The sequence below is a fragment of the Megalobrama amblycephala genome, linkage group LG7 (genome assembly GCF_018812025.1).
Source record: "Megalobrama amblycephala isolate DHTTF-2021 linkage group LG7, ASM1881202v1, whole genome shotgun sequence".
In the NCBI taxonomy this organism is placed as follows: Eukaryota; Metazoa; Chordata; class Actinopteri; order Cypriniformes; family Xenocyprididae; genus Megalobrama; species Megalobrama amblycephala.
The window spans coordinates 16,218,684-16,238,189 of NC_063050.1; the positions used below are offsets into that span (position 1 = coordinate 16,218,684).

The following is a 19,506-nucleotide window of genomic DNA, read 5'->3' on the forward strand; positions in this document are numbered from 1 at the left end:
GAGTGTCAGATGATGTAACACCACGCAGGTTTTCATCAAGCCAGTGTACCTCCAGTCTGAAACATAAGAAATGATAAGTAAATGAATAGAGCGCAACAGAGCCTGTCCACTTTTTCAGTGCCATTGGCTCCGGATATGTTGTTTCAATTCACTTTTCTCATGGAGATTTTAAATAGTCTTTCCTTAAGAATTTTAAGCCGTGACTATGAGGTGAATCATGTCATTACAAACCTTGATCTGAAGCAAAAAAGAACTTGAAAATCAGATAAAAAGACAAAAAGGTAATATATTGTGTACTTAACGGCTTTAAAGAAGGAGCTACAATCCCATGAAGCATTGCAAATGACAAAATGGAGAAATATAAAACTATTAAAGTTGTCGATTATATCTATAGAAACAATATATTTTAAGTTTATTGCAAAATATGCATTTATTTACACAAATATTTAAGTATTTTGACAGCAAACAGAATGACTTAAGTCATTTTCGGTTCTTCATCGGAGTGGTTGGTGGAAACCAACGCTGCATCCAAAATCAAATACTTCCCTACCATATACAATGCAAAAAAACAGTACGCCAACAGAGTAGTATGTCCGAATACATAGTATTCGAAAAACAGTAGGCGAACCTACTACGACCTACTACCTCCAGCGAGATCGATGGACACTTTACTATCCCATGAGGCCACGGGAGAGGATTTATGGACGGAAGTGTCCTGAAAAGTGAAGCCAAAACATTTTGATCGCCCCCTGGTGGCTAGCTCCAATATAGGTCATAAACCACGCCTTCTCCATATAATTAAATGGAATACGAGACAAATCCAATTAATTTTTTGTCATTTTTGGTAGTTCTCATCACGCTGACGTATGTTCAAGTGTGCATTTTTTGCCACAGTAAGGTTTTAGTTGTAAGGTCATGATTGACAGCTGTGCTTGAGATTGACGTCAGGATCACTACTGCGCAGATTCGGCTCCAACTTACATTTCTGGGATATTTTGGCTTTATTTTTCTACAGTGGAAGGAAGTAGAAACACGCCGACCATCTTTTTTTACAGTCGATGGAGGAAACTCTCAGATTGTACAGTTTTCTGTACAGCATCATGGGTAATGTAGTTTTCCATGACAAATTCAGTTGTTAAACACAATCATTTTAAAAATAAGTATTAATGCAAACAGATGGCTTTAAGTGAAGCATATACCATTGATTAACATCCTCTGAGCTCACAGCAGGTCTGTCTTTAAAATGTAAAAGTTATCGTTAAAATTCATTTTCCCAACTGTTACACTCTAAACAAACTTATTTAATCTTGTGCTTGTATTGTTTATGCATTAACACTCTTGTGTAACTAATGCTGCATTTCACCCACTCAGAAATTTCCAACTTCCTACTAGGAAAAGTGCAATAAAAGACTTCAACTTGTGCAAAATCAATGGATTATGTTCCTAAATGGAATGTGGCATTAAAAAGATGTTAATGCCAAAAAAACTGATCAGTTGAAAATAAAACAATATTAAACTCACCATTGATTTCATTTCCCGACTGTCTCCTTCTGCTTTGCTGTACTTCTCGTTCGCTTTCCTGGCATTCTCTACAAACTCCTATATGAACGATCGCAGAGAGACACCAAGAGCATGTTTAATCTGCTATTCAACAACACAGGGCTATTATAAAATGACTTTTGGTTGGGCTTAATTGATCTTGAGGTCTGAGAAAATGAATAGGGGAAAGCTCTCACCATAAGGGTCTTGTCCATGTAGTACTCGCTGCCCGGGCTGCCGTCGTTGTACTTTGTGTCGATGGCGAAGCAAAGGAAGAGTACGTCTACTACGCTCTCATAGATGGAGAGGAAACAGTGGGCCACCAGGAAGGCGAACACACACACGATGATGAGCGGCAGCACCCAGACTGTGTACTCGCGCTGATAGTTCAACGAAAGGACGCCCGCAAACGCCGTGCATGACACGATCAACACCTGCAGACATTGAAAAATTTAAACCACCAATCAAAACTGTTTTATTGCTCATAGCTTAGCAATCTTTAGCACATAAATCATACCACAAATAAAATAAATAATAAATACTCTAAAAGTATAAATTACCTTTCCCAAAAACAGGACAAAGTCCCCAACACTGTTGATAGCTGCCACACGGAGAGCGTTTTCCACAAGAATGAGGAAAGCATCTCGTGCAGATGTGCAGAAGCTGGTGCTGTTAATGGCCGTTGCCGTATATGCGTTCTACAGAAAAGACACATAATTAATGCATCAAATTAACATGCAATTAACTCATCTTTCTGCAAAATATGCATATGCATGACTCACCAAGTTCAGGTAAGTGAGGCACTTTTCTAGACACCATAGACAGCAGATACACGCCTTCAGCATGCAGCGGGCACAGGCGTTTTCCTGCAGGAACAACATTTACTTCATTTTACCATTCAAATGTTTTGGATCAATTTCTTTTTTGAAGAAATTAATACTTTTATTCAGCAAAGAAGCATTAAACTTGTCAAAAATGACAGTCAAAACATTTATAATGTTACTTATTTCAAATAAATGCTGTTCTATTCATCAAATAATCCTGAAAAAATATGAAGCAACATTGATAATAACAACAAATGGTTTTTGAGCAGCAAATCATCATATTAGAATGATTTCTGAAGGATCACGTGACACTGAAGACTGGAGTAATGATGCTGAAAATTCAGCTTTGATCACAGGAATAAATCACATTTTACAATATATTCAAATAGAAAACAGTTATTTTAAATTGCAACAATATTTCACAATATTACCGTTGTAAAGGTACACTATGTAACTTTTGTCCCTCTAGTGATTAAAAAACAAAACTGCATGCATTTTTGGAAAAACAATGTTCTTCCGCAAAAACTCACTTTTCCTTTGAGCTGACTGTGGATGTAGGTGAGGATGAGGCGAGGAATCTCCACTAGAGTGATGATGAAGGCTCCTTTAGCTACGGTTCCCAAATGATAGCGCATCAGACGCAGGACAGATGACACTATGGGCGTGAAGGGCAGCTGAGACTTATCTCTACAATGACAGAAGGAAAAAAAAAAGGTCACAACGATTGCTCTGAATAGACAAAGCGGAAGCATCACAAATAAAGTGTCAACTTTTTTCTAAATGACTTTGACCTCTGACCTAGTGAAGTAGTATGTGACCACAGCGCCAGCTACAGTCATCTGCTGACAGGCGAGGATGAACTCACTGATCCAGATGAGACCCACGGCATGGTACCACACCATGTACTGTAGCGGCCCGTCCATATGAAACTCCACCAGGCCCGTCTGGTTATTCTTCACTGGACTTCCTGTGTGGAAAAAAAATCATGTTATGATAGTTTACATACATGACAGTTTTAAACAGAAACCTGAAATTCTGTTCCTAGTGAAACATTGATATATAATAACACTAAAATCAGTGGATTAGGACTAGACAATATATTGAATATTTATGACACATTTATGATGATTTTCCTTCTGAAATAACAACAAGAACATTGTAAATATAGCTATCATTATAGCGATCAAGTTTTCTAGAGGTCATATTTGAGAATTTTTTTGTACGAGTCTTTTTTTGTATGTATGACTCGTAATTACGAGAGATTATAAAGTCAGAATTGCATGATATAAAGTTGCAACTGCGAATAAAAAAAGTCAGAATTGCAAGTTTCTGACTTTATAACTCACAATTATGAGTTTATTCACACAATTCTGAGAAAGAAAAGAAAATCAGAATCGTGAGATAAAAAAAAATGCAATTATCTTTCACATTTTTTTTTTTCTGTGGCGGAAACAAGCTTCCATACATTAGAGCTGGTAAATTTTTTTTTTTTTTTTTTTTTTAATCACTTTTCACAATACATATTTCAAAGCAGCTTTACGGGGAGTGCATGTCAACATTACAATTTAGGGTAATCTGTTATCAGAGTTGACTGTGTTTAAATTATGTAATTTCAGAAATGTACATATACACAGCAAAATCTCCAGAGTTAAATCAACTCTGCTCAGAGAACATATGGACCTCTCTACATAGAGTTAAAATAACACTGAAGCAGAGTTAAAGTTAATGAGATAACATGCTGTTTGTGGAGTTGTTTAATCAGATCTTGAGAGATTTTATGTCTTTTATCTTCAGTTGATTTCATCTAAGGCTGTGGCTGAAGTCAGCTGTAGTTCTTGTGTTTCTCTTCAGTGATTCTGCTTGTTAACAGCAGGTGTTCATCACTAATGCTCAATCATAACTTAATCACTTAATTATCTCATTAACTTTAACTCTGCTTCAGTTATTTTAACACTAAGTAGAGCGGGGCCATATGTAATCTGAGCAGAGTTGATTTTGCTGTGTATAAATCACACAGTTAGCTAACATAATCGTAATAATTTAGGCAATTTAATTTAGTCAATGTTAGCAAATTCATTTAAGGTAGAAACAAATGAGCTAATGGAAGTAATGAATACATGTTAACAATAATTAGGATATATAGCAATATTTGGAATGTGCAAGTTGATCCAGAGTTTGAGTCATTTTTTATTCATTTCACTGAATCAGTTCAAACTGTGAATTTGTGAAGTGAATCAAAAAGATTTTTTGCATCTGCAAATTTATATTTTCATGCACTAATATAACAATAATATAAATTATAAATTAAATAATATATATATATATATATATATATATATATATATATATATATATATATATATAATAAAAATTTTTATTAAATAAAATAGGACCACGAGCCGGGACTCGAACTCGGGTCACCAAAAGCGCTATATGTCGGCGCGCTGCCCACAAAGCTATCAGTGTTGACAATTATTTCCATGAACCAATGTAACAATGTAATAAATGGCAATATGATTTTTGAGTTGTGATGCAAACAAATATGCAAAAATAATTTTATGTATATGTACAAAAATGCCCTGATTACACAAAAACTACATTTTTTCTAGGGCTGCACGATTAATCGCATGCTATTCTCACGCGCATTTCGTCAGCAAAGCCGGTTCCCTGATTACCGCTAAATCGCCATCACCTGCTTTCAAATGAAGCGGCATTTAATAGACAGAGCCGTAGGTCACTGAAAAGCCACGCAATATCGCGTTCATATCGCAGATGAATCGCCTGCGATAATGAACGCGATATTGCGTGGCTTGTCCGTGAACTACGGCTCCGTCTATTAAAAGGCGCTCCGTTTAAAAACAGGTGATGGCGATTTAGCGGTAATCAGGGAACCGGCTTTACTGACAAAATGCGCGTGAGAATAGCATGCGATTAATCGTGCAGCCCTAATTTTTTCCATGTTTCAGTTCTGTCTTTAAACATTTTGAATGTTCTTCACTGGAACAGAAACTTAACTATCGAGTTTAACATACCTGAAAATATATATACACCCAAGCTATATTGTCCAGCCCTGCGAATGACTACCTGAAGCTCCGCCCACCCCAGACCTTCATTTGTTTGTGCTGACAAACCTGCGGTTCCGAGGAAGAGGAGCACGGTGATCCAGTAAACCCAGAAGAGCATGAGCGTGAGGAAGGTCCAGAAAGGCTGCAGAGCTAGCAGGGGCAGATGGGTGAACACTTTCCCGGCCACATGGAACAGAGCGATGGTGAGCGCCACACGCTTCCTCATGAAGAACATCAGCAGGAGCAGAATCACCTGAGGTATACAGTTATAATGTGCACATGAAATATTTGCATTTGGCAGTCATACAGTAGCTTGCGATTCCAGGCGTAGCCCCAGTTCATACCGTGAAAACAGTGGCAGCGATGGCGTAGATGAGCAGGGCTTGTTGGTTGTCTCTGGCAACCTCCAGTTCATGAGCCGGTAGAGTGGCGTTCACTGCTTTCCCTTGATCCACGTATAGCCACCACAAAATACCAGCTCCACCTGCCACAAACACAGCGACTTTTAGCTAGTGACAGTCAGTGCTGGTCGTTTCATTTATTTCAATGTGATACTAAGGCCTCACCAATTGACCCGACCACCACAACAGCTGTAAGGATCCAGACCAGAAGCACGGATATGTAGCGGATCACAACCATCAGAATCAGAGACAGAACTGCAGAAGAAAGCAAAGACATAATGGTGCTTTAATTCTCACTCTTTTGACCACTGACGCTTCATTTTATATTATAGTTGACTTTAAAACAGTCACACTTTACAATCAGGTCTTATTAGTTAACATTAGTTAGAGCATTAACTAACAATGAGAAACAGTATTTACTGATCTTTGTTAATATTAGTTCATAAAAAATGCAACTACTCATTGTTAGTTCATGTTAACTCAGGTCCATTAAATAATAGATACAACATTTGATTTTAATAATGTATTAGTAAATGTTAAAAATTGACTAACCATGATGAATAACTGCTTTAGAAGTATTTTTCATTGTTAGTTCATGTTAAAACTCATTACAAATTATCACTGAAGCATAAAAACAAATTTTCATTGTTTCAAAACTCGTTAAATTTTGAGAAAAAAAGTCAAAAACTGTCAAAAATAAATGTGTTTATTTATAATTTTGGAAAGTCATTATGTTAAAAAAAAGCTGAAATAAAATGTTGAGAATAAACATTAAATTGAGAATAAAGTCAATGAGAATAAAATAAAAAAAATTGCAAGCAGCTTGCAAATTCTCTTTAAAGTTCGTACATTATTCGGTTATAATTAGCTGAAATATGATTGTTATTAAAAGAAAGCCTAAAATATAGCTTGACAGTACGCAATGAACATGACACTGATGGAATGCGTTTCTTCTCAACATTTTATTTTGACTTTTTTTCTTGAAACACAATGACTTTATTCTCAAAATGTAATGATTTTTTATAACACTGTATATCGTCTTTTTTTCTTGAAATTTAACCAGTTTAATCTCGAGATGATTTAATTTTTTTATTATTGCTTGACCCTGATCCTCTTCTGTATAAAATAACTAAAACTGAAATAAAAAAATAATAAAGAAAATATATAGGCATTTAATAAAAAAATAAAAATAAAAATGGCAAAAACATACAACAAAATTACTAAAACTAACTAAAATGAAAATAAAAACTACATTCAAAATATCAATAAAATCTATAATAGTATCTCAATCAGTGTCGGGGAAAGTTACTTTAAAAGTAATGCGTTACAATGTTGTGTTACTCCCTAAAAAAGTAACTAGTTGCATTACTTAGTTACTTTTTATGAAAAGTAATGCATTACATTACTTTTGCATTATTTTTTCTCACCTGGGCTGGGCTTGCTTGTTTGTTTTTTAATAACAAAAAAAAAGAGTTGCGTTCCAAATTATTATGCAAGTGACATATCAGTAAGATTTCAGTACAATCAACATTCAGATTTTAGTTTTTCTATGAAAATGTTTGTTTGTTTATTTATCCATGTCTTTTTAGATAACTGGTATCAATCTCAGACAAAATAATTTGCCAGATCTATGAAAACCCTACTTAGAGGTTGTTCCACATTATTAAGCAAGTCACAGTTCTCATGCAATATGGGGAGGAAGAAAGATCTTTCTGAAGATGAAAAGCATGAAATGGTCCAATGTTGTGCAAAAGGCATGAAAACAACTAATATTGTGTGAAACTGAATGGAAATTATCAAATTATCATAGGATTTTTGAGTGATTTAGAGCACAGCAGAACTCGGTCAGATAAAGGCTTATTAATTAAAGTTCCTGTCAAAAAAATTAATTGTATTAAAAGGGTAGCTGTAAAAAAAGCCAGTGTTGAGCAGCAAACAGGTATTTGAAGCTGCTGGTGTCTCTGGAGCTCTCCATGCAGGCTGGCAGTTGTGTATAAAGATGCATTTTAGCCACTCCAAACCAAAGCTCACAAAGAGAAATGTTTGCAGTGGGTTTAGAAATACATGAAGACTTATTTTTAAATAGTTTTATTCACTGACTAATGCCATACTACAATGGATGGTCTAAATGGATGGATTTCTGGATGGTTGGTGAATGGCCACCACATTCCAACAAGACTGTGACGTCAGCAGGGAGCTGGCGGGTGATGATTTGGGATGGAATGTTGGGAAGTGAGATGGAAGGTCCCTTTAGGGTCTCTGGGGGTATTAAAATGACTTTTGCTGTTCATAACTGGCCATTTTCAGCTATGATATAAAAAGGAGGATAGTGCCTTCTGAAATACAATGCACAATGCACTTTCCCATGCTGCAAAAAAACACCACAGCTATAAAACTGTTTGAAAATGTATTTCTACACCCATTGTAAATGTTTCTCTTTGTGAGGTTTGGTTAGTGGTGGCTGAAATGCATCTTTACGCACAACTGCCAGCCTGCATGGGGAGGTTCTTGAGACTCCAGAGACACCAGCAGCTTCAAATACCTGTTTGCTGCTCAACACTGGGGTTTTTTTATAGCTGCCCTTTTAATACAATTAATTTTTTGACAGGAACTTTCCTTAATAAACCTTTATCAATCTTTATCTGACCGAGTTCTGCAGTGCTCTAAATCACTCACAAATCTTATGATAATTTGATAATTTCCATTCAGTTTCACACAATATTAGTTGTTTTCATGCCTTTTGCACAACATTGCACCATTTCATGCTTTTCATCTTCAAAAAGATCTTTCTTCCTCCCCATATTGCATGAGAACTGTGACTTGCTTAATAATGTGGAACAACCTCTAAGTAGGGTTTTTATAGATCTGGCAAATTATTTTGTCTGAGATTAATACCAGTTATCTAAAAAGACATGGATAAATAAACAAACAAACATTTTCATAGAAAAACTAAAATCTGAATGTATATTGTATTGAAATCTTACTGATATGGCACTTGCATAATAATTTGGAACGCAGTGTAGATACTTGAAAAAAGTAATCTGATTACATAACTCATGTTACTTGTAATCGTTACCCCCAACACTAATAGCAATGATACTAAAACAACACTGATGCAAACCAGGTTTTATATTTAAGAAAATATGCTATTGGAAGTTTTCAAAAATATAATCTGTATTCATGTTGGTTTCATAAGCATTCATGAGTGGTTTGACAGTCATCTTTGTTACGGTCCAACTCACCGAGAGCTAGCAGACACAGGCCCATGATGATCTCTTTGGATGTCATCACTCCAGCGATGACCCGGTGTACCACGCTGTTGTCGCTGACGAAAGTGATGAATGCCTCCGCAAACTCAGTAAAGCAGGAAATGTCAGCAGGCATACAGCGATGAAACACTGGTAAAGATGCACTGCGCCAAGAAATGACAAATAATGAGGTTCCATAAAATATCAACCTAAAGTTTTCTGTATGTATAAGCAGTAGTCTTTAAGACCTCATGAAATCACAAGACGAAGTTTTCTTTGCTGTGTTGACATAATAAGTATGGCTTGAAACATTCATGTATCTATTATTGTTTTAAATTCCTAATTTTCATGCACTAAGTTTCTACCTTCGATGGACAGGAAGTGTTGGACATTTTGTAGCTCTATTAGGGTGAGATGAATATGTGTCTGGTTGTAAGTCATAGGTGCATAAATCAGATCCTAGAGACGATAATATGGAAAAACAAAACATTTGGTATAAATCACCATTTACATTTCATCATATTCAACTACATTCGACAGCACTGAGCTCACCATTAACGGTTGAGAACTTTGTGAGATCCTCGTAAGTCTTCAGCTCAGTCTCTGGGCACTTTGAGACGCACAAAGCCACAGATTTAATCTTCCTTTTCAATACATCGATCTTGCAGGGGTCCAGGAAAAACACATACCTGTGACAAAACCATTGAAAGAAATTATCATTCAATCTTCCCTCTGAACATGCATTTACTGCAGTGATTGATTACATATGGAATCAATCTAAAGATCTTCATATCTCTGTTTCAGCTTCACTCCATGCTTATTTTCACACACTTTCTGGAGGTGTGGTCCAGGCCGCTGAGCTCTATTTCTGGGATTTTGGCATTCTTCTGACCGCAGGTGTTCCCGTAGCTGTCGTACCCTGATATGAGTCTTGAGGCGGCCCCTGTTGCTATGGCGAAGCCACAGATGCAGAGCTGCCATAGAAACACAAGATGATGATAATAAGAAACAAACTGTTGCAGAAATGAAATGTCTATAGGTGTTCCCCCCCAAGAACTGACTTCCAGGTGCATTATTTACCTATATGAGGGTATTTTTTTACATATAAAAACAGAGAGCATACTTAAATTGAACCAATTAATTAATTTAATTTAAACAGTGTTTGGGATAACACAAAGCGTGCCACACGAGTCCTGAAAAGTGAAGCTAAAGGATCTCGAATCGCCCTAAAGTGGATGGATGCCGTATAGGTCATAAACCCCGCCCTCTCCATGTAATGTAATGAACGTGAGACAAACTAAACAGTCTGAGCACAGCTCTGTGGCCTGTTGCATGAAGCTAATTGAACAAACTCTGAGTTTCAGAGTAGGATTGGAGTTGAAATCCAGATAAATCCAACCTGGTTTAGATCAGGATCAACTGTTGCACAACGCTCGGTATAAACTTTCTCTGTCAACTCGGGTTTAATCCAGAGTTTGCAAAGCGCGTGCACCTAAAAGTGTGACACGTGCGACAAACAGCCAATCACATGGAACATGGAGAACGTCAGTTTGATTCACTTCTCACAATTTACTTCTCTTCCGAAGATTAAGAGATCGTTATGAAAACTATGAAATTAAACACATTTACAAAGCAGGAATAAACACTGCTGCAGTGAAAGTTTGAGAAGGCAGCTGAAAGAAAATATCTGACTATATCAATGAATGTGAATCAAACAAATAGACCGAATAATTAATATAGTTTCACAAAGAGCTCAAAAGAATACATGTTGCAAGAATACAAGCTTAATCTGTTTAAAAGCTTTATGCATGTATTATATTTATTTTAATTTAAAAGCAAAGTTTAAAGGTCCCGTTCTTCGTGATCCCATGTTTCAAACTTTAGTTAGTGTGTAATGTTGTTGTTAGAGTATAAATAAAATCTGTAAAATTTTAAAGCTCAAAGTTCAATGCCAAGCGAGATATTTTATTTAACAGAAGTCGCCTACATCGAACGGCCAGTTTGGACTACATCCCTCTACTTCCTTCTTTAATGACGTCACTAAAACAGTTTTTTGACTAACCTCCGCCCACAGGAATACACAAGAGTTGCGTTTGTAGAGTGTGTTTGTCGCCATGTTGTCGAAACGCTGTTATTTTCATCCCGCAGTCCAATCACCGGGTCTGATTCCGGCTCAAATTGATAGGGTAAAATTACATAAAATTAATAACACTGAGCGCGTGCATCTCCACGTTATGATAAGAGGCGTGACCTTTCCGGGCAAGATGCGCTCAGAGCTGTCGAATCACAACACAGGAACCGCTGGCACAATCAGAACTCGTTACGTATTTCTGAAGGAGGGACTTCATAGAACAAGGAAGTCATCAGCCCGTTTTTATGACAGTGGAAACAGCGGTATACAGATAAGTAAATTATGTGAAAAATACTGTGTTTTTTTACACGCGAAACATGAACACATGTTATATTGCACACTATAAACACAATCAAAGCTTCAAAAAACCACGAAAAACGGGACCTTTAATATTGTCAATTAATTTAATAGGCCTAATTATATGAATATGTCATGAATTATTCATAATTTTAATGTATTTAATATAAATATAATGAATAATTAACACAATTTTGTCTCTAAAATGTTTTCATTATAAACTGATTTAATTTGGAGCGAGAGATATGGGATATGTATTTGTGGCTTTATTGCATCAAATACATGTCACTTTACTCACAGCTGATTGGTCCGGTTTGGTCCAATAAAACCTGCTCTGGAGCAGGTTATCCGTGTAGTGTAAATTACCATAGTAATGAACCCCGCTAAAAACCAATCCACCTTCATAAGCCCGAAAAACCAGAGTTTACTCAAACTAATCCTGAACTTAACTGAAACCGGCTTTGTGCAACAGGCCACCAGTGAGTAAAAGTAATGCAAAAGAAATGTAATGCATTACTTTCCATAAAAAAATAACTAAGTAATGCAATTAGTTATTTTTTTAGGGAGTAATGCAATATTGTAACGCACTTTTAAAAGTAACTTTCCCCGACACTGCTATCATCTGTGTTAACAAAATAACATCCAACAGCAACAACAGCAAAAATAATAATAATCCATACATTTAATAATATTAATAATAATTTTATACTTAACTATTATTTATTTTCTTGTATTTATAATTGTGTCCAGTACTTTATTTTTAAATATATGAATTATATTTCTTTTTATTAATTTCATAAGACCTATTGATCATGTGTGTTCTCTTACCATGCCGATGTTGAAGAGGATGAACAGGAGCAGCCATGGGATATCTGTGCACTTCCTCTGCTCTAAGGGTTTCCAGTCGCGTGTCTTCTGCAAAGAGGAAGTTGACATCATGACGCATACAGAAAAATAGCAATGTGAAATGTAAATGTATGTGACCAGCAGTGTTATTTTAGTATTACTATTATAGAATTTCATAATATTTTGTATTAGCAAAAAAATTATATATTCTTAGTATTATATTTTAACTTCCAATAGAATCAGCTAGAAAAGTGAACTTTAGAAAGCAACATTCTGATAAATATAGCTATGCACCGTTATTCATTATAATTTTTAATGTTCTTCAATATTTAATGCATGTTTGAATAAATCAGTTACGACAGCCGCGATTTAAATGTTTATATTTTTAAAAAAAACGAATTGGAGTAGAAATATGATTATGTAATTCTAAACTTTATTTATAAAAAAAACATCATTGAGTGTAATTTAAGTGTTTGTATATAAATAAGTTCATTTAAGCTTCAATATTATAGTAGTACCAACTGTGTAGTTTACAGCATTAGTTGAGATTTTTTTCCTCTAGAAAATTTGCCATGTACTGTAACTGAAATACTACATCCACAATAATCGATATCGAATCAAAATTGTAATCGAATTGAAAGCAAGTGAATAGTAATCGAATCGTGAAAATTGTGTCAATACCCAGCCCTAATTACTATTATAGAATTTCAAAATATTTTGTATTAGCAAAAAAATGATATATTCTTAGTATTATATTTTAACTTCTAATATCAAGTTTAAGTAATTTTATAATGTGCTTTTGTCATTTTCATTTCATTTTATTGTTCTATTTCAGCTTATTTTATTTGTTGCCAAAATGCCAAGGCAACTAATTTTCATTTTACGTTTTTCATCTAATATTCACAAAAACAACAAAACGTATATTCATTCCTTTTTTTTTTATTATTATTAAAGACGCAGATTTTAGGCAAATGTAGCATGGATAAAACCATATTAAAGCACAGCAGTGAATGAATGGGACTGTCTGAACACCCCCTGCCTCGTTCTCAGTCAAACCCGGAAATGAGCTTTACACTGTTGACAAACAAAGCTCTGACCCTTGATTTATCATTATTTTGATGTAATGTAGGCTGTTGGGTCCTAATAGATCTTTAGCCTGTATAAAGTGCACAGACCTTCTCTTTCATAAAACTCCATTTACAAGATATTTGCATATAACTGATCGTAATATGTGATACGTTTGCACTCGTAACTTCTTGCCATGCATGTGGTCGTTCAACTCCAGAAAGTTTCCAGATGTGAATCTGCATGCATTTACACGATGTTTTGTTTCATGATCCCTTACCTGTGTGCTGCCGCAGCATCCCATAATTCCTGAGTTGATGAGAATCGCAAAGAGAAACACACCTGAAACAGTGTAAATCAGGGAGTCGCCAGCGCGAGATCAGCGTGTCCTGCAGCAATTTCAGGAGAATCAAGTGTAAAAGTTGCACATTGGTAATAAATACGTATAAATGCCCTTGGAAACAAAACACGTCCAATATAGCAATCACGCATGAATAATATAAAACACACACAGGTCGCTGATGTTAGAAAATGGATTAGGATGTGTTTTTTCAGGATCTGACGTCCTGAAATTCTCCCTTGTGAATTCCGTGACAAGGTGAAGGCGGAGCTGTCCTGTCCTCCTCCTGCTCCTCCTCCTCCTCCTCCTTTTCTTCTGTCACACTTGAAAACATTGAACTAAGATCAGATATTTCACACTCCAGTTCCCGAGCTGCTGGAGTCTGGCTGTCCATAATCGAAAGTAGATTAATATTAGGACAGGTACACATGTTTCACGTTTGTTATGCTAGTAATGTCATTGAACTAGCGATGTTTGATTCGCGAACGAATCGTTCTTTTGAAATGATTCGGTTGATGATTCACAAAGAGAATCATTCGATAGCAGAACTGAACCCAGTGTTGGGTGTAATGCATTACTAGTAATTAATTACTGGAATTTAATTATTTTTCCCTTAAAAAAGTAAAGTAATGGATCACTCTTATTTTTTCTGTAATTGAATTACAGTTAATTCTGATTTAATTGCATTAAATACTGTATAGAGAATTCTAAAACATAGTGGATTTAATATCAAAACTTAGCGTCTAATGTTAAAATGTATGTTTTTAATGTAACCCTCTCCATTGAAATGCTTTAATCGGTTACAGAATAATTTATGCAATTTTATATTATTTAGGCCTATTTGATAGAATTAAGTAGCAAGTAATTAAAGGTTAAATCACCCAAAAATGAAAATAATGTCATTTATTACTCACCGTCATGCCGTTCCACACCCGTAAGACCTTCGTTCATCTTCGGAACACAAATTAAGATATTTTGTTGAAATCCGATGGCTCAGTGAGGCCTCCATAGCCAGCAATGACATTTCCTCTCTCAAGATCCATCAATGTACTAAAAACATATTTAAATCAGTTCATGTAAGTACAGTGGTTCAATATTAATATTATAAAGCGACGAGAATACTTTTGTGCGCCAAAAACAAAACAAAATAACGACTTATATAGTGATGGCCAATTTCAAAACACTGCTTCAGGGAGCTTCAGAGCGTTATGAATCTTTTGTGTCGAATCATGATTCGATTCGCGTGTCAAACAGCCAAACTGAAGAAATCACGTGACTTTGGCGTTCCGAACCGCTGATTCGACACAAAAGATTCATAACGCTCCGAAGCTTTATGAAGCAGTGTTTTGAAATCTGCCATCACTATATAAGTCGTTATTTTGTTTTTTTTGGCGCACCAAAAATATTCTCGTCGCTTTATAATATTAATATTGAACCACTGTACTCACATGAACTGATATAAATATGTTTTTAGTACATTAATGGATCTTGAGAGAAGAAATGTCATTGCTGGCTATGCTGGCCTCACTGAGCCATCGGATTTAAAAAAAAAAAAAAATCTTAATTTGCTTTCCGAAGATTAACGAAGGTCTTACGGGTGTGGAACGACATGAGGGTGAGTAATAAATGACATTATTTTCATTTTTGGGTGAACTAACCCTTTAATTACTTTTTTAGATAACACAGACCCTTACTAGTAACATAGGCCTACAATTTTTTAAGTGATCATTTAATTTCGAACAATATTTGACAGTATGTTGTTAACAGCATTTGGAGTAATTATATAATATTTGATTTATATAATATACATGATGTAATATAGCTTATAATTATTACTGACATTTTAAATAATATTGGAAACAGTTGCAACTTGACGTGAACGTGATCTATCCGACAACATAGTGATAAGCAGAATTTTTTTTAAAAATATGAAAAATTAAAATGTTTTGGAGGAGAATACTTTTGAGTACTAACCTAACTAGAAAGAATTTGTGAATCTGGTCTGTCAAAAGATTCATCAAAACGAACCGCTCTAATGAACCGATTCACTACATTGAATCGAACGTCTAGATCGTTTACTGTGACTTTAGCACCATCTAGCGGAAAGAACGAAGTAGTGCGAAAAGATTGCAGTGTCCGCGACCATTTTATGGTCTCGTTATGGAGGTCCAGTCTAATAGACGCAAAGCTTGCGTCACATCATAAGACTGAAGTGTTATTTTTGATAACTGAAGCTATATAGATTGTTGTGCTAAAGTCTATTATCATTGTTTGTCCTTCATAGAGGGGCTTAGAATCCAAACAACTTTGTAAGGCAAACCAAACGTCAAACAGAAGCTAAAGTGGAGATGCCGGGGATTGAACCCGGGGCCTCATACATGCAAAGCATGCGCTCTACCACTGAGCTACATCCCCTTGTGGACACTGCCTAATTTAGGCCAATCCACTGCAGCACTCTATTAGCAAAGCAGCCCAAACGCCCAAAATAAAAATAGAAATTCTATTCTGAAAATAGAAATGTGATATTAACACAATGTTTTTGCAGTATCATTTTTTTTATTTCCATCAAAGGTTTGTGCAATATAGTAGCTATGACAATTTTATGACCTTATTATGAAAAGTAGCTACATGCATTTCAGGTTCAACTTTTCAACTCAATTTTTCAAGTGTTAATCTATAGCTATTGTTCATTTATGGAGACAGACTTGAAACAAATATTCTTAATAGATATTTGAAGCCACATGCTAGAGAAAACAAACATTTTTCCAATCGGACTTTGGCTCAAAACCTTATTGTTACTGAGACTGATTGCATCGTTTGCTCATACTAGTGTGTACCAGTTATTCAAATCTACCTTGAAGTGTGTGACAAACCACAAATATTCAGTTACCAAGATATTCTGTTTCCTGTTATCTACAATCCAGAAGTGTGATATTGTTGATACCAGGCTACCTGAAAAATTATAGAGCGAAAGAGAAACTTTATTTGGGAAGTACCCATGTTCCAAAACATATACTGATTCTCACCAAACACATGATTTACAAGAACTGAGAGCTCATCACTGCCACCAAACCAACCAAACGGTGTGTTCACGTGACTGGACTGTCCCGCTGTCAGATACACACCCGTGGAAGATTACTGGAAAGCACGGTCTTTTGTCTTGCAGTTCAAAACAAACTACTCCTCATTGTGTTTTACAGTATGTCAATTTATGTGTTATAGTCTATTTAGTGCACAGTAATTAAGGATCTGCATTAGTAAGTCATATGTCAAAGGATCAAACATTATACAGACAATATGCAACCATGATATAGTTTAGTCATCTTCTTGTGCCTTTTTGTCATTTTATCTCTTTCTCCATAAATTCTGGACGATAAACTAAGTGTATATCACCTCCTGTGGCACAAGACAAAAGAGTAACATTTTTGTACCATCAGGTTCAATGATCTTCTCATACGTTATCAACTCTAAACAAGATTGATTTCGGTTTCATTTGGTTTGTTTACTTTTACTTTTTTGCTCACATAGAAAAGGCTGGTTGTATTGTTGTTTAATAGATTTAGAAATAATAAAACAAAGCATTTTACACAATGTTATTATTGAATGTGTGAACTGTAAAAATTGTATTTGTCATGGATTTATACTGCAGGCTACATTTCCCATTCTTTATTTTTTAGCTATTTTCCTCATTCAAGAGCAAATTGATCAAAACGATGAAGTTTCAAATAAACATTAAAAAAACAAATAAAAACTTTCTTATATTTAAATGTCTCTTTTATGTACTTCTCCAGAGTTAAATCAACTCGAGTTAAAATAGGGTTAATAGGGTTAAAATAACACTGAAGCAGAGTTAAAGTTAATGAGATAATATGCTGTTTGTGGAGTTGTTTAATCATATCTTGAGAGATTTTATGTCTTTTATCTTCAGTTGATTTCATCTAAGGCTGAGGCTGAAGTCAGCTGTAGTTCTTGTGTTTCTCTTCAGTGATTCTGCTTGTTAACAGCAGGTGTTCATCACTAATGCTCAATCATAACTTAATTAATCACTTAATTATTTCTTTAACTTTAACTCTGCTTCAGTGTTACTTTAACACTATGTAGAGAGGGACCATATGTAATCTGAGCAGAGTTGATTTAACTCTGGGGATTTTGCTGTGTAACTGATACATTTAATTTATTCAAATGTTTTTACGCATAGAAATATATGTATTTGCCTGAGATGACTTTTATTGTTCTCAGGGGGTTACTAAATGCCTTCTGAAGCAAAACAATGCGTTTTTTGTAAGAAAGATATCTGTATTTAAAACTTCATGAACTATAATCACTGGCTTTTGGAACAGCTGTACACAAGTTGAGTTCTGGTGGAAGAGTGACCTCTGACCCAACACTTGACGTAGGATATAGGAGTATCGTAAACTTAGACGCCTCTCACGGTTCAAAAAAATAGGGCTGTGCAACAAACTCAAGCTCCTCTTCTCTTATATCAAAATCCTTCGACTTTAAAAATGATCAATTTAGACGCTGAAGCTATAGATTATTGTGCTAAAGTCTATTATCATTGTTTGTCCTTCATAGAGGGGCTTAGAATCCAAACAACTTTGTAAGGCAAACCAAACGTCAAACAGAAGCTAAAGTGGAGATGCCGGGGATTGAACCCGGGGCCTCATACATGCAAAGCATGCGCTCTACCACTGAGCTACATCCCCTGGAGGACACGGTCTGATTTAGGCCAATCCACTGCAGCACTCTATTAGCAAAGCAGCCCAAACGCCCAAAATAAAAATAGAAATTCTATTCTGAAAACAGAAATGTGATATTAACACAATGTTTTTGCAGTATCATTTTTTTTTTTTATTGCATAATCCATGACTGGTGTTTTGTTTTGCTCTCTCCTCTGCATTTCACTTTCGTCATTATGTCATGCATCGGGTCAAAGGTCACTCTTCTGCCGGAACTAGACTCGTGTACGGCCGTTACCAAAAGGCTGTCATTATAGTTTATAAACTCATAAATATGGATATTTTTCTTATAAAAACCCATCGCTTTGCTTCAGAAGGCCTTTATTAACCCCCTAAAGCTGTATGGATTACTTTTATGATGGATGGATGCACTTTTTTGTGTTTCAAAATGTACGATTCACTCCCATTATAAAGCTTGGAAGGATTTTTAAATATATCTCTGATTGTGTTCATCTGAAAGAAGATTGTCATATACATAGGATGGCTAGAGGATGAATAAATTATGGGATAATTTTTATTTTTGGATGAACTATATGTAACTGGCCTAATTCTGGCTACTGTTCAATCTGCGTTGTGTGACAGAAGACAAGGAGACAACTGGAAATGCTGCTGCTGTGGAGTTTATTTTGGCCCTCTGGATGGATTAAAGAGCAGAGTATGAGAAATACAGTCTGTCTGTGATTTTTATCTCCTCTCAGCGCGCTCAATGCGGTCTCAGCAAACATTACAGTGATAACAAAATGCACAAAACATATAAATAACATTAAGTGCAAAATTAATTGTTACAAACATTCAAAATAAACTAGTTTTCAATCAATTATAAATTGGAAAAAGAACAAATGTAAATCGTACCTGGATGGATTAAAGAGCAGAGTATGAGAAATACAGGCTGTCTGTGATTTTTATCTGCATAAATTAAAGGCAGTCATTTAATTTGTTAATCACCACGTTCTGCTGGCGCACACACACATATACACACACACATACTCAAACCACTGTACATGGCAATAA

At 35.5% G+C, this 19,506-nt stretch overlaps 1 protein-coding gene and 2 non-coding genes across 4 annotated transcripts; all 3 read right to left on the reverse strand.

The window, feature by feature from the left end:
- On the reverse strand, nucleotides 1-14,206 carry slc44a1a (solute carrier family 44 member 1a). 2 transcript variants are annotated; one of them, XM_048196131.1, is made up of 17 exons: nucleotides 13,929-14,206; nucleotides 13,697-13,805; nucleotides 12,334-12,420; nucleotides 9,909-10,051; nucleotides 9,630-9,766; nucleotides 9,443-9,536; nucleotides 9,072-9,241; nucleotides 5,995-6,084; nucleotides 5,773-5,912; nucleotides 5,495-5,681; nucleotides 3,162-3,330; nucleotides 2,894-3,050; nucleotides 2,322-2,405; nucleotides 2,100-2,237; nucleotides 1,737-1,973; nucleotides 1,522-1,599; nucleotides 1-56 (listed from the first exon to the last, which is right to left on the reverse strand). In XM_048196131.1, the coding sequence occupies exons 2-17, from the start codon at nucleotides 13,718-13,720 to the stop codon at nucleotides 36-38; spliced, it is 1,956 nt and encodes a 651-aa protein (XP_048052088.1). In that variant the 5' UTR covers nucleotides 13,721-13,805; nucleotides 13,929-14,206; the 3' UTR covers nucleotides 1-35. The 2 variants fall into 2 exon arrangements, with proteins under 2 accessions (XP_048052088.1, XP_048052086.1); XM_048196129.1 differs by having other exon boundaries at nucleotides 13,697-14,206.
- A 1,893-nt stretch (nucleotides 14,207-16,099) lies between these two features.
- On the reverse strand, nucleotides 16,100-16,171 carry trnaa-ugc. The gene has a single exon. It is a non-coding gene; the product is annotated as a tRNA-Ala (tRNA).
- A 2,219-nt stretch (nucleotides 16,172-18,390) lies between these two features.
- trnaa-ugc lies at nucleotides 18,391-18,462 on the reverse strand. The gene has a single exon. It is a non-coding gene; the product is annotated as a tRNA-Ala (tRNA).
- Nucleotides 18,463-19,506: the final 1,044 nt, after the last annotated feature.